This window comes from Muscardinus avellanarius (assembly GCF_963383645.1).
Source record: "Muscardinus avellanarius genome assembly, chromosome: 3".
In the NCBI taxonomy this organism is placed as follows: Eukaryota; Metazoa; Chordata; class Mammalia; order Rodentia; family Gliridae; genus Muscardinus; species Muscardinus avellanarius.
The window spans coordinates 69,005,947-69,029,261 of record NC_137788.1 but is presented as its reverse complement, the minus strand read 5'-3'; the positions used below and the strand labels follow the sequence as shown (position 1 = coordinate 69,029,261).

Genomic DNA, 23,315 nt, shown 5'->3' with positions numbered 1-23,315 from the left:
GGCGGCTTGGGCAGCTGCAGTGTCAGCAGCAATGGACATGGCACTTCCTGGCTTTCTGACCACAGCTCTAGTCATAAACCTGGGCGGCAGTGGCCCCAAGTTTATGCTCTGCTCTGTGATGTCAGCACCCAGTCCCTCAGCCATATTTCCTTCTGCCTAAAACACTAGAGTGGTCCCTGTGTCCCTGACCAAGGCTCTGGGATGCAGAAGGGGGGTCAGAGGCTAGGCAGCCATTGGAGCAAAGAGAAGGGCCGTGGTGTTAGGGGACCCCAGCTTTGCCGGATGGTTAAGACTGATGCATGTTTTCAGGTGCTGGCGGAAACTGGGGATGTAGGAGGGGTTGGGTGTTAAGTGGGGGGACCACAGGTGCTGGGACCAGCTAGTTATAAATTCAGTGGAAACCAACTGTAGACTCAACCTCTCACCAAGAAATTATAGGTTTGAGAGTTTTTCCCTATCTGGTTATAAAAACCATACATGTACATTACGTGGGGAAACAGGAAGAGATCTTTATACTTGATATTTTTTGGTTTTATTATTCACTGATTGATTTGATACTAGAGATTAAACCCAGAGGCACTTTACCTCCTAGTGAAACTCACAGCCCTTCTTACTCTTTGTTTTGAAATAGAGTCTCACTAAGTTGCTGAGGCTGGCCTCGAACCTGCAGTCCTCCTGTCTCAGCCTCTAAGTACTGGGATTACAGGTCTGTGCCACCACGCTGGGCTAGTTTGGTTATAAGCAGAAAAACAAAATCATAAACTCTCTCACTCAAAGCATTGGCTGGCAGGTAGGATGGTGCACGCTTGTGATCCCAGTGACTTTGAGGTAGGAGGTTTCTAAGTTTGAGGCCAGCCTGAGCAATGCAGCCAAATCCTGTTTCAAAATATAAAATAAAAAGGGCCAGGGTGTAGCTCAGAGATAGAATTCGCCTGGATTTAAGCCCCAGTACCCCCCCACACACTCACACACACACAGCATTTGGTATCTGAACCCTTATACAGGTTCATATGTAGAAACTCTTATGTACTGTTGGTGGGATTGTAAATTAGTACAACTGCTGCGGAGGAGATAAGCATGAAGGCTCCTCAGAAGACTAGGAATGGAGGCACCTATGACCTCGCCATCCCACTCCTCAGCATCTTCCCAAAATACTTAAAGTCAGAATACTAGAGCGACACACAGACATCTGTGCTTATAGCAGCACAATTCACAATATCCAAATTATGGAACCACCCTAGGTGGCCATCATCAGATGAACGGATAAAACATGTATACAAACACAAGGAATTTTAAGGACAAAATTATGTCATTTACAGGAAAATGAAGAGAACTAGTGAGTATTATGCCAAGTGAGGTCAGCCGGTCTCAGAAAGTCAAGGGCCATGTGCTTTCGCTCATTCTTGGAGGCTAGAGAGAAAGTGGGGGGGAAAGGGGACTTTAGACAATTGAAGAGTCTCAGCAACCTCAGGCGACCTCTACAACTTAGTGAGACCCTGTTTCAAAACAAACAAATAAACAACAACAAAAAAAAAAGCCAGGCCTGGTGGGGCACACTTGTAATCCCAACATTTGGCAAGCTGAGACAGAAAGATCCAGGTTTGTGGCCAGCTTCAGCTACTTAGTGAGGCCCTTTGCAACTCAGTAAGACCCTGTTTAAAAAAAAAAGAATAGCCGGGCGTGGTGGCGCACGCTTGTAATCCCCACACTTGGGAGGCGGAGACAGGAGGATCGCATAGGTTCAAAGCCAGCCGTGCTGGCTTAAGAGACCCTGTTTCCAAATAAAAAGGTACAAAAATAGGTTTGGGAGTGTAACCCGAAGGTAGAAGGGTTTCCAGGAACCCCAGTACCACCAAAAATAAATAAATAAAAATAAAGAATAAAAAGTAGGGCTGGGAGTGTAGTTCAGAGGTAGAATGCCCCTTCCATCTCCAGTACTGCAAAAAATATAAATAAAATAGGGCTAGGGGTATAGCTGAGAGGTAGAATGCCCTTGGGTTCCATTTGCAGTACAGCAAAACAAACAAAAACAAACAAACAAACAGGGCTGGGAGAGTAGCTCAGAAGTAGAATGCTCCTGAGTTCAGTCCCCGGTACCACAAAAACAACAAAATTTAAGTATATTGCATGTTGTACAACCCCAGGGTGCCACTCAGAGGTACTACGAGGTACCATTTTGGCACCTCCCTGATGTATACAGTACAGCAACAACATGAGAATTAAAATATATGCATGTGAAGCTGGGCTTGGTGGCTCACTCTTGTAATCCCAGCATTCAGGAGGCTGAGACAGGAGGATTGTGGTTTGTGGACAGCCTCAGCTATTTAGTGAGGCCCTTTGCAACTCAGTGAAACTCTGTTTCAAAATAAATAGTTAAAACTAGGGTTAGGGTATAGCTCGGAGGTATATTAAAATTCTACATATTCTATATATATATAATAATATACATAAATAATATATATTCTATATATATAAAATTCTATGTAACTCAGCCACGTCCACCAATCAGACCATGCCCAGCATGTGGCCAGGAGGGAAACTGAAAAAGTGAGTGCCCTTGGAAAAGTGGTGAGTCTCAGGTGCCTCAACACAGGGGGGACCACCCTTCCAGACCAGGCGCTGCTGCTGCCCCCGCTCGGACTGGCTGACGATTGACGGCACCTGGACTCAACTTTGATCCTCCTTGCTGAGCCCAGGGTCACTCTCAGGGTAGTGTGTAAGCCAATCTCCTTTTTGGTTGCCTACTCAGTGCTTCTATCCCTTTGGATCTCCCTCCCTTGTCTTCCTGTCTCCCTTACTTGTCTTTTCTCAGGCACCTCCTTAGGGAACATGCTGACCGATATCTTCCCCAACCTGGGACTGAAGAAGCAGCTCCACACCCAGCAGTCAAGGCCCTTAAGCCAGGGGATCAAGTCCTCCTCAAGTCGCTTCAACCAAAACATTCCAACCACGGTGGACTAGGCCTTTTACAGTGATTCTCACCATACCTACTGCAGCTAAACTGCTGGGGGACCCCCAACTGGCATCACCTTACTCCGCTAAAGGGCTCCGTTACAACATCCTCATGATAATTCTCTTTTACAGTGTTAGGGCCCACTAAGCTCCATTTTTCTTGGCATAATTCTCTTTAATGTTTTATTTCAGCAGGTCCACTTGTTTACATAGTACAGTGCTCTCCCTCTCTGGAAGCCAGACGGCCATAAGTATTAAACTCTCTAAAATCCATTACTGATGGCCCAATAGCATGTTTTCCATTTAACCAGACTGACCCATATTGCCTCTTCAAGTGGCTCCTACATTTAAACTCTGGCCAGGTTAAGCAAAAATCTAAAAAACATAGTAGTTACAATCTACCTCATATCTGTAAGGGTTCCAAGCACCAGTAGGTGCTAGGCTCCTTCCCTTCCAGGCAAGGGCCAGTAGCTGATGGGCTCCTGCCTTTCCCGGGACCTGCTCTCATGATTTGCCTTTTCTTTTGATAGCTCCTCGTCTGTTAAAGTTTATTCAAACATGCATTATCAAGCTGTCCAGGGTAATCTATTACTCCTGCTGCAGCCATACTCCCATCTGTCCACTTCTGAAGGACTCAACCTCTCCCAGACAAGGGGCCCCCTACAATGTCCACTGACAACAGGAAGTAGTTATGCACTCAGTCATCACCCAATATCAGCAAAAGGCCGGGATGATGTGGTGAGCCGCCATTGAAAGATGGCGCCGGCTTCCTGCCTCTGAGCTTGATTAGGCACATGGCTGTGCAGGAAGCAACTCCATATTTGGAGGTTAGGGTTGCGTAACACATGACGTGGTGGTGACCTGACGAGCGTGAGCCAGTGAGTGAGTGAGATGTGGCAAGAAGTGATTGGGGGAGTTAATGTTTATAATGCCCTGCGCGAGGCAGATCTTCGCCATTTCCGTTATTACGAGTATCCTGAATAAACGGCTTGCAAGAAGAGCTTCGTGTCGTGTCTTAATCGCTGGTCGAGGGACGCGACAACTGGTGGCCCATACGGGGAAAAAACAGCTCCCGTGCGTGAAGCTCAGAACTTGCTGTCGTCAGGGAAGGTGCACCGGTAAGTCCCCTGGTAAGTTGGGGGGTCCGCGAAAAATGCGGGTAACCGCTCTCACCTGTGGATAAGGGGAGAGCAAATCCAGTAGAGCTGCGATCAAAGCAGACGGGAAAGTGACAGTAGAGCTGCGATCAAAGCAGACGGGAAAGTGACAGTAGAGCTGCGATCAAAGCAGACGCGGGAAAGTGACAGTAGAGCTGCGATCAAAGCAGACGCGGGAAAGTGGAAGTAGAGCCGCGGTCAAGCAGACGCGGGAAAGTGAAAGTGGAGTTGAGGTCAAAGCAGACGCCGGAACGCGAAGGTAAAGCTGCGATTAAGGCGGACCATTTTTGAATTTCATTTTGAGCTTAGTTTTGGGATGGGGGCTTCGCAGTCTCATCCAATTTTTTTGGCTCTCCAGGAGCTACTTTATTCTAGAAGTTTAGAATTTAGAGAGTCTACTTTAGAGAAATTTTTAAATGATTGTGACAGAGCCGCTCCATGGTTTGCTGTCTCAGGTAACCTGACAGTTCCTTGTTGGGAAAAGCTTGGTGGAGATCTTGAATATGCCAAGCAACAGGGAAGCCTTAATCCCTGTGTTCTACCTATTTGGAAATTGGTCAGAGGTTGTTTAGAAGATCAAAAATATGATGATGCTGTTAAGGAAGGGCAAACCGCCCTCAAGTTACTCAAAGAACAGAAATCTGAAAAGCATAAGTCAGAACGGGCAGTTAGTGAAGCAAAGGAACCTGTCCGTACCTCACTCTATCCGAATTTGTCTGAATTTAAAGGGCCAGACTCCTCTTCTGATTCTTCTGATGAAGAAAAGGGTTCGTTAAAGAAACAAATGGCCTGTGTGTCAATTCATTCAGCCTCAAAAAAATCTCGTTTGCCTAAATTAGATCCGGACTTTCCTATGCCCTCAGATTTACAAGATCCTCCTCCTGGGCCACCGCCATCCTCCACTCAGGGATCTCATAATTCCTTTTACCCTCAAGTTTGGTCCAAAATTTTACAAAAGCCGCTAACCTGTCTCGGGAGTTGTCAATTTATCTTTTAGGCAACTGGACGGGAGAATTTGAAGCCCAACTAGAGAGATTACGCACTGCCGTGGTCACTGTCAACTCGACTCGTGTGGACATCAGTTTGGCTGAAGGACTGTCATCTTGGATAACTCGTGCCATGAATCATCTAAAGGAATGGGCTGGATTGGGGGCCTTGATGGGATTATTGGTTGTGGCTGTGTTGTTTTGTGTCTGGTGCATTGTTCGTCTTCGCCAAAGTTTTAATCATAATACAGCCATGTTTATACAGGCCTGTGTGGCTATCGAGGCAGGACAATCACCCCAAGCCTGGCTCGCGGCAGCTAAGGCATAATGGCTCAGGTTGCAAGGCAAAGCACTGCAGCTGAGGGCACAAGTTTGGTCCTCAGGAAGAGTACGCTTGACTGCACACGGGTCTGGCACCCAAGTACCCGTCCCTAGAAAAAGGTGCCAGTGATTAATAGGGGTCAAACCTCTGCTCTTACCTGTTGCCTATAAAAACAAAAAGGGGGAATTGTGGTGAGCCGCCATTGAAAGATGGCGCCGGCTTCCTGCCTCTGAGCTTGATTAGGCACATGGCTGTGCAGGAAGCAACTCCATATTTGGAGGCTAGGGTTGCGTAACACATGACATGGTGGTGACCTGACGAGCGTGAGCCAGTGAGTGAGTGAGATGTGGCAAGAAGTGATTGGGGGAGTTAATGTTTATAATGCCCTGTGCGAGGCAGATCTTCGCCATTTCCGTTATTACGAGTATCCTGAATAAACAGCTTGCAAGAAGAGCTTCGTGTCGTGTCTTAATCGCTGGTCGAGGGACGCGACAGGATGATAGGTTGGGTCCCTCCCTTCCCTACAGCGGGGACAGGAGGAAGAACCTTGGAAACCAGAAGCAGAGATATCACAAGACTCCAGGTGTAAGGAGACTCTAAATATCATGAGACAGACTCCAGAGGTTGCGAGACTACATGATAGGACCAGGATACTAGCCCCACCCCAAGAACTGGGTTTATAATATGGCTGACCAGGACTACTGGCTGTCTCTGCTGGCCATGTGTGGCTCATCGGTCCTTTTCCCTATGGCCTGCAGACTTTGCCCAAAGGTGCCGAATTATGAGGCTGATGAAAGCCACTTTTGATAACTTGGCTGTTGTTTACCTCTTTTGCGACTCCCCAGTTCAATTTCAACATTCCAGTTATTTTTATTACTTTCTAGTCTAAACTAAGCTTTCCCAGGATGAATTAATAATAGAGGCTACACACATGAGCTAAGTTCTAAAAGCCTAAAGGACAAGGTTTCAAAAATATAACTGAAGAAGATAGAGAAAGAAAAGAAAGAAGGAAGTAAAAAGGGAAATAAAGGAAAGAAAAAGTAATACTGGCTGTAGATTTGAGGGCAAATAAAGTAGTTAGATACTGATAGCATGAGACACAAAAATATAAATTTTATGAAAATCAGAAGACCTAAGGATAAAAAACAGAACTCTAATTGTAGAAAGAGACAAGGAAGGTATGTTTATTATTTTTAGGAAAGGACAATGTTTCTAACAAGAAACAAATCTAAAATCTATAAAGATTACTCTGCCTATACAAAAATTAAGGTTTCTTTATGATGATATATACCCTCACTGCAAAATAAAACAACATGCTGGGGAGGAGGAGAAGCATTTGTAACATGTATTTTAAAAACAAAGCGTTAGGTATCATCTAGTAAATAGAGAGTTTTTCCAGCCCTCTTTTTCTCTGTCCCTTGTAATTACATTTTTTGTTTCTCTGCTGATGGTGTTTTCTGGCTATGAAAGGTGCTGATTTTGTGGTAATAGAGATTGGTTGTTAGCGGGGCTCATAAGCCCCGCTTTTCTCCATCGCCATCTTCCTGGAAGTAATACAGTTATTATTTTCATACAGCTGCTTACATGGGAGAGCCTCTTAGAAGCCAGGTGTCCTGTTGAGTCCAGGTTTCGCTGGCCTCATCGAACTAGGGGAAGCAAGCAAGCCATCTTGGTGAGCCCACAGGGAAGTGGGCAGCTCCTGGAATCTGGCAGCTCTTAGAGACCAACTCCAACAAAAAGGCAGAATCTTGCCCAGCAATTGATTATAGAGAACCAACATTAAGAGCAATTGCATTCTTTTTTTCTTGCTCTAATACCTTACAATGGCAACTGACCAGTCAAACTGCCCAGGAAACTGCTATGGCAGCAGATGAACTCATCTGAATGATAGGCCTTTCCTGTAAGAAATCCAGTGGCTAAAATCTGCATTGTTAAAAGCATTGGGAATTTCCAGGACAACCAGCCAAACTGCCCAGCAAACTCCTGTAGCTGCAGCAAAACTTATAGGGATTAACTCATAGGGATCGAGAAACTACAGACCCTTCCTGCAGGGCCCCAAGAAGCATTCTTCAAGACTGAGTTTTTGGCATGGGAGCCATCTTCCCTTGCAGCACCAGGCGCCAGAGAGGAGGGGAACTCAGAACGGAGCTCAGAGCCACAGAGGAGATACGCCAGCCTCACGGCCAAGGACGTGGCAGCAGTGACTTACTGCTGATGGCAGCAGCAAGCTCACTGGATGGCACCAGACCAACGCACTCAACAGCCCACCAAGCTGCAGAGAGGAGCGGCAGACATCGAGCCGAGGTGAGCGGCTGCAGATCAGCTGGGTGGAATTCGGCAGATTTCTCAGCACAGGGATTGTCTAAAGCTCCCAGGGGCTGGGCTCAGCACACCCTGCAGGGACTCAGAGCGGAGCTCAAAAACAGAAAAGAAATATGCCAGCCTCACAGCCGAGGACATGACAATGGCGCCATATTGCCACCGGCGGCAACAGCAGCGAATTCACTAAGTCCACTACAGCTCCATCAGCACACTCAATAACAGTGAGTCAAATTGCGGCCCCTAGAGGAGAATCCCATTACTGCACTCCCAGGGACTTGACCCAGTGGGGGAGTGGCGGTGGCAGAGATATCACACCATAGTCAAAACTCCCCGCAGGAGAATGCCCAGCCTGGCACCCCCCATGGTCTAAAGTAGCCTCGAGTGACTACCTGGATCTGAGACTTTGCAATACAACCCAGTAAAGGAGTAGTGGTGACTGAGATACCACAGACTCGAGATCCAGAGCACCTTAAACTGAAGTTGTATTGACCCAGGGAAGAACCCAGAGAAGGCACAAACTTCTGAAATCATGGGAAAGAGGAATAACAATGGAGCAATGAATGCCCACAACCCCACAAGATCAGAACCTGATAAAACAGAAACTCAGAGATTTCTAGAAGATCAGATCAGGAAAATAACTGTAGGAATAATAGAGGTGTTTTGAAAAGAATTCAGAGAGAGCCAAAAAGAGATAAAGGATGCAATTAATGAAGTAAAGTCCTCAATTCAAAGCACAAACAACCAATTAGACCACATGGAGAATAGAATCTCGCTCTTAGAAGATGATCAATCCAAAAATGAACGCATAGTTTCTAACTTAGAAAAAAAAATCCAACAGCAGGAATCTGACATTGAAGAAATATGGGCCCATTTTAAGAGAGCTAACCTAACAATAATTGGAATAGAGGAGGGAAAAGAAGGTGATACCAAAGGGATCAGAAATCTCTTCTAGGAAATAATAGCAGAAAATTTTCCAAACATAGAGCAAGAGGTCGATACACAGGTCAAGGAAACTTACAGAACTCCCTTTAGACAGGATCGGAGAAGAGGATCCCCATGCCACATAATTGTCAAAATGACCAATGTGGAAGCCAAGCAGAGAATCTTAAAGGCAACAAAAACAAAGGGCCAAGTGACATTCAGAGGCAAACCAATTAGAATCACTCCAGACTTCCCAAACCAAGTCATGAGAGCCAGAAGGGCTTGGAGTAACATATCCCAAACTCTGAAAGAAAACAACTTCCAGCCAAAAATTTCCTACCCAGCAAAACTTTCTATCAAATTAGATTGGGAAATAAGAAGCTTCCATGACAAACAGAAACTGAAGGAATTTATGTCTTCAAAACCAGCGCTAGAGAAAATACTCAAAGAGATTAACTACAAAGAAGAAATAGGTAACACACACCAGAACCAGAGAAAAAAAGATTTTCTATCCAACAGACAACTAAATTGGCTACCTTTGGAGATTCATTATTTATGCTAGTCTTTTACTATCTATCTCTAAATTGTATTGCTTGCTTTTATTGTTGCTAATTTTTAGGATTTCTAGTTGGAATATTAATATACCTTCAGATATAGCATTTGGAAACATTTTATCCCATTCTATCAGTCATTTTTGTCTTACATTGTCTTACATTTTTGTTTACATTGTCTTTGGATATACAATATTTTTTTTTATTTTTAGGGAGTTTGTTTACCCTTCTGTTGCCTGTGCCATTGAAATCATATCCAAGAAATCACTGCCAATTTCAATGTTGTGAGGTTTTATGACCCAGATTTTCTTCTAAAAGTTTATAGTCTTAAGATTTATATTTAGGTATTTAATCTATTTTGAGTTATTATTTGTATATGGTGTTAGGTAAGGGTCCAATTTTATTCTTTTTTATGTAATTATTATGTTTCAACAATATTTAGTTAAAGGATTATTATTTCCACCACCAAATGTTCGTGGAAACCTTGTCAAAAATAACTTGACAATATATGGAAGAATTTATCTCTAGGCTTTTATTTAACTCCAATGGTTTATGTATCTGCCTTTATAACAGTACTACACTGCTTCAATTATTGTAGCTTTATAAGGTTTGAAATCAGAAAATATATACCTTCTAGCTTTGTTCTTTTTCGAGATTGTTTTGGGTATCTAGAGTCCATATTCCATATTAGGATAGATTTTTTTCTAAAAAATAAATAGATAAATGTATGATAGTTTCACCTAAAAAAAAGAAAAAAAAATATTCTCTGGTAAGAAAGAAAGCAAAAAGAAATATTGAAAAGCTATCTTAAAGTCATCAAAATCTTGGTATCAGACAAATGAAACTGTTATGTGAGATTCCCATTGTTACTTTTGGATAAATTGCTATAATACTAGATGTCAACCACTAAGCCAAGCATGGGAAGGAGGGATGGGGAGGGAACGGGGTGGGGATGATCGGGTAGGGGCTAACTGGGTGATGTGTGCATGTATGCCTACAAAAGTTTTTTTTTTAAATCCCAATATTATGTATGAATACAGTGCACCAATAAAAAAATTAAAAAATTAAAAATTAAAAAAAGACTGAGTTTTCAACCTTCCCAGTAGAAGCCTACATAGCCACAGGAACTTTTGTGGCAAAAAACAGATTCACAGGTTCTGTGAGTTTGCAAATAATTTCTGCAGAGGTGGATACAGAGGCTTCAGTTGAACACAGCAGAAATGTGAATTGGCAGATGGTACCTAAAGACACTCAGGCAGGTGGGACTTAGGGTTTGCACCGCCACTGCAGTATCCCCAGCAATCACCACAGGACTTCCAGCAGTGGAGTTTGCAGGGTAAACTAACTCAGGCAACCATGCTACAAGCTCAGAAGGATTTCAAAAGTACTCAGTGATTTTTGGACACCATAAATACCAAGGTTCATGGATGGCCAACAAGATCTCATGTGATTAACCCAGCCACCCAACCCCAGGATTAGAATTGTACAACCTCTCCTTGCCTGATTTTGAGTCCTGAAAGCAGGAAGACCAGAGGCCAGCAGGGGTTCTCATGATCACAGCTACAGATTTGGAATGAAACACTCTGCCAGCAGAGTTTGTGCCTGGTGATCAGTAATACTGGTGACTCTTGTGATCAGAACCAGCTAATCATTGGTGGTGTACCTGGGATATAAAAACTCAGCTAGTTTGAACAAAAGCTCAGAACATAGGAATCTTTGGCTTTGCTGAGTTTAGGCTTAGTGAACACAGAGGCCAGAAAGCAGTGTTCTACAATGTTTCACATATTCACAACCAGCAGAGCAGTGATGTTGCCCTTGGGGCATTAAATCCTAGCCAACAGGCCACATGCTGTGAATAGAACATCATAATCTTTGGCCTGCTGAGTCTGGGCCTGAAGCCAATCAGAGACTTCTCCTTGACTATACTGACTAATAACTATATCCTGTTAAAGAGACTCTGGTAGACAAACTTGAAAGTCTGATTATATGAGACAGATTCATTTAGGAAAATATGTACCACCAGCTAACAAATAAATGTAGGACTCTCACACATCAGAATAAAAATTAGGGCTGGGGGTGTAGCTCAGATGTAGAACAGACTAATCCCAAAGGCAATATAAGGCAGTAAATAATTAAAATCAGGGCATAAATCAATGAAATAGAGAATAATATATATATAACGAAACAAAACCTGGTTCTTTGAAAAGATTAACAAAATTGATAAACCCTCAACTAAACTAACCAAAAGAAAGATAATTAAAATAAATAAATTATTAAAATAAAAAAACAGCTGGGCATGCGAAACCAGAGGATCGCAGTTTGCAGACAGCCTCAGCTACTTAGTGAGGCCCTCTGCAACTTAGTGAGACCCTGTTTCAAAATAAATAATAAAAAATAAGGTAGGGGGTGTAACTTGGAGGTCGAATGCCCCTGGGTTCCATCCCCAAACCTGCAAAAAAAATAAATAAATAAAAATAAAAATAAAAATAAAATAAAATAAAAAACAAAAAAGGAGACATCACCACAGTGTAGAAATCCAGATCATCAGAAACTATTTTGAAAATGTACATTCCAATAAACTGGAAAATACAGGTGAAATCAACAGATTTCTAGACACATACAACCTACCTAAATTGAACCATGAAGCTAAAAAAAAATCCAAAGAGTAGTAAGCAAAAAGATGGATCCCCAATTGAATTCGACCAAACCTTTACAAAAGAATTAAACCTAGTCCTTCATAAGTATCTCTTGAAATTGAAAGACATGGAATTCTTCTGCACTCTTACTATGAGGTCAGTATCACATTAATACTATAATTGAATAAAGCTATCTCAAGAAAAGTCCAGACCAATATCCTTGATAAACAAAGTTACAAAAATTTTTTTAAAAACTACTAGTGATATGAACTCAAAACCATATCAAGAAAATTGTATACCAACACCAAATTGGTTTTATTCCAGGGATAGAAGGCTAGTTCAACATATGCAAATTAATTCATGTCATTTACCACATAAATAGAAAGAAGGACAAAAATTATATGATCATTTCAACAGATGCTGAAAAGGCATTTGACAAAATCCAACACCCCTTCATGTTTAAATTTTTTTAAAAACTGCATGTAATCCCAGCATTTGGGAGGCTAAGACCAAAGGATCGCGATTCATGGACAGCCTCAGCTACTTAGTGAGGCCCTTTGCAACTCAGCGAGACCCGGTTTCAAAATAAAGAATTTTAAAAATGGGACTGGGGGTGTAGCTCAGAGGTAGAATGCCCCTGGGTTCCACCCACAGTACCGAGAAAAAAAAAACTGCAAAAATTTTGAATAGAAGGAACTTACCTCAATATCACAAAGGCAAAGGCAAAATACAATAAGCCCAAGACCAACATCATATTGATCATAGATAATAAAGGGTCATGTGTTTTTTCTCATATGCAGAAGCTAGAGAGTAATTGGGATACCAGAGGACTTGAGATGATGCAGAAGAAACTCCAGTGAAGTAAGAGAGGTGGCCTAGGGGAGGTGGGAGAGGGAGCATCAAAGAAGAAAGCACTTCCAGTAACTTTATGTATCTACATGTGAACACCAATGTCAATCTCAGTACCCTGTATAGGGAAGGGGTTAGTGGGGAGGGAGCTGGGGAAAAGCTCACCAAGTCTGTGTGCATATATGCCACTATCACTGTGAACTAAATTATGATATGCAAATATAATGCACCAATAAAAACATAAAAACAAAGGGTTAATATCTTAATATAGTCAGTCTGCCTACAAGTCAATAAAAAAATAACATATTAATGTGGACAAAGGTGAGGAAGAACAAATAATTAACAAATGTACAAACCAATGTTTAACTTCATTAGCAGTGAGAAATGCAATTACATAAAGCATGGTTTAAATATTAATTATTTTTGTTAATCAGATTGGTTCAAATAGATTGCTAAGCTCCTGCATATGTCATCTCAGAAACTGAGCACTTTCTTTTAGAAGAATATGGCAGTGCATATTTCCTGTTCCAGCAGTACATGTTGACATTGAAAGTGAGCATGCTTTAATCCAGCAAATTACACAAACCACAGTGATAGAAGTATAAATATATACATATTTAAATAGCATTGTGTAAAAAAGGAAAATGACTGGAAACAAAAACAATTCTCCATCAATAAGAAAATTATTTTAATTATGACACATCTATGCTATATAAAACTATAGCATATATATATATATATATGCTATATATATAAATAAAACTATAAAAGGAATTTTATAAAATAAAACATATATATATAAAACTATAAAAGGAATATTCTATATGTGCATGGACTATCAAAAAAAAGTTGCAGAACAAAACAGTATGGCTAATACAATTTCACTCATTAAAAGTAAAAAGCTGAGCTTGGCATGGCAGTGCAGGCTTGTAATCCCAGTACTTGGGAGGCTGAAGCAGGAGGATTGCAGGTTCCTGGTCAGCCTCACTACCTAGTGAGGCCCTCTGCAATTTAGTGAGACCCTGTTTCAAAACAAAAAATAAAAAATAGGTCTGGGGCTGTAGCTCAAAGGTAGAAAGCCTCTGGATTCAATCCCTAGTATCACAAAAAAATAAAATAAAATATAATAGTGAGTACTGGTATAGACTTGTTTCATTTAACATGTGAAAGTTAATACCACAACTGAATACATTTTGTTAATTTGGGCTTGTGCATATCAGATGTTGAGAATAATTAGTTGAAATTAAATATAAAACCTTGAGATTATCTATACCCCCCTTTTCAAAGTAGAAATTTAAAATACACTTCTAATCCAAGGTATTGTTTCTTTAGATTTCAATGATTTTGCCTTTGTTTTATTACAAATAGATCAAAAACTATAACTGAATTTTCAATATATTTTCATAACCTATCAAACTGAAGATGTACTTTAGCAAATTTGATAGTTTGACCACATAAAAACCTTCAAGATACCTTTGATTAATTGCAAATCACATCCTTATCATGTTCTTCCAGTAGATATTTAGGCAGAGCAGAAAGTCAGCTCTGCCTGAGATTCCGTAAAATAAATCTTTATAGCTGCTTAAAACAAAATAAATGGCATAAATGAACTTACATCTCAGGATTGCTCACATTCATTTTAGCTGAGTTTCTGATTTACTCCATGTTCTGTCACTTTTAGTTCAAAATTAAAGGAGCATTTCCACTCGTAAAAAAAGGAAAAGAAAAATATATAGTTTAATCTTGCTCCAGTACTATTACACTACTGTGGGTTCTCTGACAGTTTGATAGAATTCTATGACATGAGTCATATCAAGGTGAACACATTCTATGATAAGGAAATTAAATGTGCAAGGGCAAAAGTATACTTCAGTTATTCTTACTTTTTAGAAAAGTAATCATTTTCATGCACAACTGCAAGTAAACAAAACTCGGGCATTGTATAGAAATGTCTTATTTTCTGTATTTTTAAAATAACTAAGTTCTATTTTTATTTTATGTGCATATAAACTAAAATTTGTTCCTAATAAACAGCATAGTGGCATTATTTCTGTCTTATCTTTATAGATTACAAGAACATGTTTCTCAGTAGTTATATTGAATCCTTAATGTTTTTATATCATGGTATTTTTAAATTAAAAAAATCTTTTTAAAGCGGCTTCTGTTTAAATACTATTTGGAAAGCAAGAATGAAATTTTTTACAGATATTGAAACCATTGCTGTTCTGTACGCATTATTTTCAGTTTTCCTCCTGGTATATATACTCACCTGGTATGTACTCACCTCGCCCACTGAAGTCAATGAGGTCCTTATTTGCTTTGGCCAGAAATGTGTGAATAAATGTGTATTCCCTCCAGATGAAAGCTCTAACAGTCTGTGTGTGATTCACTGTGCTCTTTTTTTCCCTAGCATTAAAACCAGTAGCATATAATGGTTTTGTTGTATCACTTGAGTCCTGTGAAGTGGTTACAATGACCTGAGATCCCTTCTGCATGCACAGGAGCCAGGATAACACAAAGAACTTTATGAGAGATGCCACTGAGCTTAAAGCTGCTTTGCCATCACTGACATGTCCAGGCTAATGTGATCTGAATTTTGACTTCTCCGGGCAAAGTGAGGTGCAACAGAAAAGAAATATATATCACAGGAGAACAGGTAGAGAAGGGATAACAAAAGGTAACAACGGAAAGGACGTTGAAATTCTTCTCTTCTAAGAGCAAATAGAAAAGGAAGTTCAGGTTCCAGAGTCCCAAGGTTTATATGACTTTTGTAAAAATCACCACTCTTGATAAAGATTAATCCAAGTTTATTATAAAATCATTTGAAGTTTCAAGCCAGTCAAAGCAATAGAATTACATGAGTTGCATACCACGGAAGCAAGCAACAACATATACATATGCATCACTATTTCATCTCTTATACAATCCAACAAGTATGAAGAGCACAAAATACATTAATTCACATAAGGAAGAAACACACATTTCATCTACTATTAAAATGTTTCAGTAACAAGCTGAAGTTCCACATTATGCACCGGGTGATAAATTCTCCTGACACCCAAACCAAGGGGCAAAATATTGTATATTCCCAACCTTTACATTCTGACCTTGAACAGTTCATCAAAGTAGTAGTGGTACACAAGTGAAGTTCTCAAGTTTTCACAAGAAGTACAACTGTGCACTTAACAAGTGATCTCATTTAGGTTCTAAATTCAAATTAGACACAAAACTAAAGCAGGTTGCTCTTTTTATGTCTAAAAGTAAGCAAACCAGTCCAGTTGTTACATAACACAGATACATCTAGGTGTGTGTATGGTAACAGGATTTTTTTTATTTTAGCCATACAAATAACTTGAAGCAACTTTCCATCTCTAAAAAAAAATTAAAAGGCATATTTTTATGTCCAAGTTAAATTCCTCGGTAAAATGTCTAATGCTTTTCATGTATCCACAGCTAATTATGAGTTAGCATCCTGTCTTTGTATCTAAAATCATAAAAGCCCATAAACATTTTGTCTTTTTTTAAAAAAATCACAAACATTAAATGTCTAATATGTTCAGCATTTGCCTAAAATACTATGATTTTCCAAAGATCATATGCTCAAATAGTTTGTGAAAATGCATGGATACTACTCACAAAGAAAAATGTAGTTACTCTGAAAGCCTATTTGTGAATTTTAAAATGGATCTTAAATATTCAAACTGGTGAAACTCTTGAAACTATTTGGACCATTTAATTCCAGAAATCAGAACAAATACACTTCCACTTGGAACATTAATGAATGTTATTGGAGGATGTTTCTTTACAGTAACATATTAAAAAAAATTCTGAAGTCAGATAATCACACTGTTGCATTTGATTTTTTAATTTTTTTCTTGGAAGAAAAGTCTAAATCAATGCAAACCCATACTCTTCTAATTCTTTCAATTTTCGATGTCTGTATCATGAGTTTAATACCATCTTAAGACCAATTAGCTTACTATAAAGCTATGTTCATATAATATAAATAACTCTTTCAGAATATGCAGAGTGTCTCTTCTGTCATGCCTCAAAGCCTCGCATCCACACATGTCCATGTCACAAGCTCTTCTTGATACAGACACCCATTGCCAGCGTGGCATGGTGGCAACACACCAGTGATTCTTCCATTTATTAGAAAACTCTTGAAGAAGAGGCCTGAGGCTCTGAGTTCCTTTTCACAGGTCTCTCCCCACTTGAAATACAGGGAAATGTTCACTGCAGGTCTTACCCAACATGGAAATTTGGTTCCTTGAGTCTCAGTTCACAGGGCACCAACACTCTTAAGTAACTGTAGGAAATAAGCATCTGCTCTGAAAGCAAATGAACCATCTAAAAGTTCTTCTTGGCTTTAAGTGGTCTTGAAACATATGAGAATATTTATGCAATGTAACAGCAATAATTTGCAATTGCTTTTAAAAAGACATGCAGTGTATACACACACATACATGCACACACACATATATATCACACACAATAGTCATTGTGTAACTGCTCATTTAAATTAAAATGTGCAAAAACTGCAATTCTACATCCAATTTGCATCAAGAAAGTATTGTCTGTAATTTAATTTGGTAAGTATTTATCTAGCATCTATTATGTGCTCTATATATGTAAATAAACTAAATTTATGAGATTACTAATCATTTACTGGTCTTAAATTAAAACTACTATATGCCAGTGTGCATGTGTTTCTTCTTTACACTCATTGAAAAATGATTGCCTTTAAATCTTAAATGAGTTTATTTGCTTAACTTCTCTTAATTTATTCATGAGAATTTGCCAAAATTCACAAAAGTTAACAATCACTTTCAATGTAAATAATCAACCCAAAGCACAAATTTATGAACATAATCATTTAAATCTCATTGGATTAAAGAGATTTCTTAGGGAGTCTAAAACCAGTCTCACAAAGAAAATTACTTTTTGTAATTTTTTTAATTTTTAATTTTTTTGTGGTACTGGAGATTGAACCCAGAGAAATTATACCTTCAAGCTACACCCCCAGCCTGATTTTAATTTTTATTTGGAAACAAACTTTCACTACTTGCTGAGGCCGTCTTCAAATGTGCAATTCTTTTGTCTCGGCCTCCCAAGTACTGGGATTATAGATGTGCTCCACAATGCCCAGCTTGAAAATTAATTTTTAAATAGACCCAAATTAATCAAAGCAAACTTTTTTCCTAGAAATTTGTTTTGCTATTACAAATCAGATCTACCTACCCTATTCTTTGATGGAACTAGGACATTTTGAATGAGTACAATAATTCTTTGGGTTTAAGTATACCGATGATAGAAAGAAAAGTCTGAATTATTATTGAAAAATTGGGGGAGAGATTATTATCCTTGATCTCTAGTTATTGAAGTGATTCTCAAATGCCTGGCTAATTTCCAATCTTACCTCTCAGTACAGGTAGCCTGACTTTAAAAGATGTCTTCTTACAGATTCAGCATACCTTATACCAACAATTTCCCCAATGTCTGTGTGTGCAAATGTGTTTGCACATATGTATGTTTAAAGCAGAAACACATTAGCTCAAATAGTCTCTGAATATTACATATTTATTGTGTTTCTTTTATTCTATGACACAGAAATAATGGCCTATCACTGAGGTGTCTGTTGTTAGCCTTATCTATGGTAATGCTTTTTAGGATCTGTTATCATGCAAGTTTCCTAAATCTGTGCTAAGTTAAAGTCTTTGTTTTCTCTAAAAATTGTATATCAATACACTAAAATTTCAGGAGGGTATTTTAAAATTGCAAATCTATGACTTGCCAAATAAAACTCTCCAAACAAAAAATGACCTTCATAATAATAAATGCAAGTGGTCACATATGTCAAATATGACAAGAATTGGCTCACTCTAAACAGGCAAACAAGATCATACAAGCTGCCAGCCAGACCAGGCCTTACTGTATCCCAGGTGTCATGGTCATGCATTTATTGACCAAGGATACATAATGACTGGCATAACAAACCAGACAAAAATATGAGGGTGCTATCTTCCATTAAGCCTAGTCTATAAGGAAAAACTGCAGAGCAGAGATTCTGAAATATCTGTTTCACTGTGCAAGTAGCACTAAGGTATTCTCTGGCAAATAGGCCAATGCATTTGGCCTCAACAGATTCCTTTATTCCAAAGGTGTGAATCATACAAATAAATTTAAAGTTGTTTCTATCTGACTCCCAAAGTGCTATTTCATTCTGCCTCCAGTTGACAAAAACAAGTGAAAAGGTGCCAATTGGTACAGCTAATTTAACAAATTTCAAAAGCTGACTCTGACAAAAGTACCCCTGACAACATGCTGAGGTCTGAATTTTCCAGTTAGGCTACATATATTCATCTAATTAACTGAAATACTGCCAAAACGTTTCTCAGTTTTGCTCTAGCCCTACTAAACTAGGTGCTTGCTGATTTATTTTCTCTGCAACTTGTGACTCAGAAATAGCAGCAACCTTTAAGGAATTTTTAATAGAGCTAAGTTCCCAAATATGTAAGCCGATGACTTGCACTCCACAGCAGCGACTGGCAAGCTTGTAGAGATTCTTAAGGACGGCCTTCCGGAGAAGAATATATACCCAGGGATCTAAGATTTGATTCCATGTTGCCATTCGGAGAGCAAAAAGTGTTGTTTCACAGGTCTCCGGGGAATTTCCATTTATTCCAATGTTGGCCATGGTCACCTAGAAAACAAGCAAAACAAGGAAATCGGTTGATTACAGGCATTTTTTTCATTCAGTCTTAGATCTTTTCTGAAATTTAATTAGCTACTCTGCATGGCATTCATTCCACTTTCCTCAAACTGAGGTGATTCAAAATACTCAAAGAAATAAATGAAGGATAATAGAATCACTGGTACAGGCATTGAATCATTTGAATCCAAATTGACATTCAAACCACAGAAAGGATGCCTTCTATGATAGGATGACTCAGAAGAGAACTAACATATGTTTATTTTAATACAAAATAAGATATATTTAAGTAAATTATAAACTAACAGATATTTTAAAGTAAATTTAGAATATATGATGTCAATCTGTACATGGTATCTAACACTGTTCAGAGATGTTACTTACTCTAAGAATTTTCTGCATGGTAACTGCAATGATACCAATGTCTTCAAATTTTATATTCTCTCTTCTGCATTTCTCACCTCTCACCCTAAACTTAACTTGGCCAAAATATTCCCAGAAGTACACAGTGGAACTTTCTTAGGGCTTCATGGAAATAAGTTCACCTCTGTTTTACTAGTGTGACTTAATAATAACGATGTATATTTTGGTCTCCTCAGTACTCATGATTGTAGGACCATTTTGTGGAATTGGCTCCATAAAGGATACTAGCTACATAGGCGTATGCAAATAACTGCGTATAACTTTGATTTTAAAAAAATCCACAGTACAAGAACAGACAAACCTAAAGGCTTTGTAAAAATCTTGGCTATAAAAACAAGTAAAAAAGTAAATGAACAGAATATGAAACAGAAGTGATGTCTGGATCACTGTGCCATGAGGATTAAGAGGTGGTATAACAAAATGTAAAATCCCAAATGAAAAGAAAATCAAGACCAGTGTCAGAAAAAAGTATATTTATTTGTACTGCTGATATCAGTGGCTGGAAGATAAATGTCCCTTATCAAAATTTTCATTGCCTATACAAAAAAATACAAACTCCTTCAGTTGGTGCCTTGACAACACATCTGAAATGCCATCTCTACCATCTTATCTCCCGGTTCCCTATATTCTAACCACTGGTAAAGGCTTTACCAATTCTATGTGCTTTCTGAGCTTCAGTTTGTGTTACTCCCTTTGTTTTGAAATCCTATTTCTCTTTTCTCTGCCAAAGAAACTCCTATCCAGCCTTCAAGTCCCACATAAAAATAAATTCACCTCCATGTAACTTTCTTCATGTTCATCAATATGAATTATAAATCTTTTCCTCCTCTATTCTCCCACATCACACTGACCAGGCCCAGTTATAGCACTTAAAACAATGCATAATAATTATGCATATATCTGAATACCAATGAGAATTTTTCCTTTTCTATCTCTAATATCCAGGATGAAGTTAACACTTAAAATGTACTCACTCAGTGTTGGGATGAATTCAGTTGTTATTCTTATTCCTTGAAGCTATTTCTAGAAAGCACAACAACTAATTATCAAAGGAACCTCTGACCATTCATTACAAGGGTCTAGTACCCTGAGACACTAAATAAATATTTCTAAAACTTTTAATGCATTGGAAGCCATCAGTGAAGAATTCTAGGACGGTTTGTTAGCACTTAAAAAAAAATGGATCTTGCAGTTCATGCAGGTCCTTTGGGAAATAGTTCTTTTCCCAGGGTAATGATTCATCAAACTTTAGGCCTAAATATTCTATAGCTAAATAAAATTAAAAGAAAAACAGAATTTCCTGCACAACTCTTGTACCATTGTGCCCCCAAATTATGCAATAGAACTAAAGAAATGCACCTATCTATATGGCCCCCAATCTTCTTGGAAGAAAGCAAGGCCAGGATCTGATTTCCAGCTGAACTGAGATATTTTTTGTTCACTCACTATTTATTGCTTATATGTGCCAGGCAGTGTGCTAGGAAAGCACATTGTATGTTCAATGGTGAACAAAGCAGATACTAAGGAACTTAAAATCTCTTTTATAGACTTCCTTTTTGATTTGAGGATGAATAAAAAATATTTCTCTCACCTCACAAGTATTAAATTATGCATTTCTATTCATTACTAGGTATATTCCTGGATATCACATAGCCCAGCCAAGACACTGCTCTATGTATGTGTGTGGTGGTAGGGAACAGCATAATTGCAAGGGACAGCTGGCCATGCTCTAGAGATGTGCACATTTAAAGCACCTCATTTACATGGCATGCACTTTTTTGACTTTCCTTTCTCCCCTGCAAACAGTAGTGTGGCCACCAGCTGTGAAAGGACATTGAGTCCTATACCAAAGGAGCCCAGAGTTTAGGCTTCTCTCCAGAACACTGGGGCAATGCCAAAGAATTCCTAATCCCTCCCTCCCTCCTTTACCCACTAGCCTCAGCCATGAAGAGATTGTTCCAGAGCCTGGCTTGAGAGAAAATCTAATTATTTAGCTACCAATAAAACTGAAGGTAGAGTATTTCTGTAAAAGAAATATCATTAGTATATTATTGATAACAGTATGTCATTGGTAATTCAGGAAAATCTTAGTATTCAACTAAAAATAAATTATGGCAATTTCACATCATGAAAATTTATATAGAAGCTTATGTCTGTGATTCAATGTTAAGATTTCAAAAAGTAAATCACCAAACTGTATTGCATATATGATTCTGGTTTTAAAAAAACAAACACTATTTTGGGTAGATGAGAAAAAAAAAGACTGAAATATGTATTAATGTTTTCAATGTACTTCTACTCTAGAGAGTAGAAGTACTAGGATTTTGATTTTCTCCTTTGGTTTATGTCTAGGTTACCAATATTTTAGACAAATCATGTCATGTTTTCAAGTTGTGCTTTTTTTCCCCCAAAGTAATTTGAGGAAATATACTATTTTACTAAGCAATTAGAATCTGTGTGAATTATTCATGCATGTCTATGCATATGTGAGTAAGGTGGTACTGAAAGTGTCATAGAATTGCCTGAAAAACTCAGCTCTGATAAATCTGGCAGGGGATGTGTGATAACTGAGGTCTGGATGAGGAATGTCTGCAAGCTGGGCAGATGAACACAGTGTATAGTCATTTTCCCTGGACTCTGTTGACAGTCACTTCTCAAGTCTTGAGAGCATTCTTCGCTGACAGCCCACCCAGACTTGCATACCAGACAGTTGTGTACAGATTCTCATCAAACACACAGCCTTTCATCTCATTCCCAAGAGCTCTCCAGCACACAAAACTAGAAAAATATATATTACTTTATAAAATACCTTTTATGGGCCTTGGCATGTTAAAATTGTTCATCTCTATTAATGACTAGGATCCTGAGAAATGCGCAGGACAAGTGTGTGGATAGTCTATGAAAAAAAAAATTAGCCTACTATCTCTAAGACACTCAACACTAAGGAATAAACAATTAAGTGAAAAATATATTAGAAAAAGTTTGTATGCAACAGATTTCAAAATTAATCAATCTGCCAGGCTACTACATTCATATATTACAGAATCCAGGTTCACTGCAGTTTTACTCTGGAAGTTATCCCAGCATCCTGTGCCCTATGCCTGTATATCCGTTGGCTAGAATCAGGACTCCAATGGCTGTTTACAATTAAAATCAATGGCAAATTCAAGAATTATGCTTCTGGTCTCATGAGTATTCATAACACTACACCAGTCTAGAAGTGAGTGGTTTTCAAGTGTCTACTACATCTTGGAAAATGCCAATGATACACAGAAAAATATTTTGATAAATCCTGACAATTTTTATTTATGTCTCTAACACTAAAATATAATTTCCTTGAGAACAAGTATTTTTATCTGATTCTCTGCTATATCCCAAGCAGCTGGCACATAGTAGGGGAGTCAGTATATGTTGAGTGAACTAGATAATGAAGCCCCCAGGAAGAGAGACCAATAAGAAAACAGATACAATATCCTATGTGATA

General features: G+C 38.9%; 1 protein-coding gene across 1 annotated transcript in view; it reads right to left on the bottom strand.

Moving 5' to 3' along the window:
- Window positions 1–222: 222 nt before the first annotated feature.
- The window catches only part of PTGFR (prostaglandin F receptor), a gene marked incomplete at both ends in the record, with an annotated part of 51,140 nt that continues 28,047 nt past the window's right edge, over window positions 223–23,315 (bottom strand). The window contains 5 exons of the mRNA XM_080691449.1: window positions 223–379; window positions 7,240–7,315; window positions 14,966–15,185; window positions 19,112–19,399; window positions 22,367–22,420. Coding sequence (XP_080547575.1) covers window positions 223–379; window positions 7,240–7,315; window positions 14,966–15,185; window positions 19,112–19,399; window positions 22,367–22,420 — 795 coding nt within the window. The remainder of the gene's footprint in view (window positions 380–7,239; window positions 7,316–14,965; window positions 15,186–19,111; window positions 19,400–22,366; window positions 22,421–23,315) is intronic.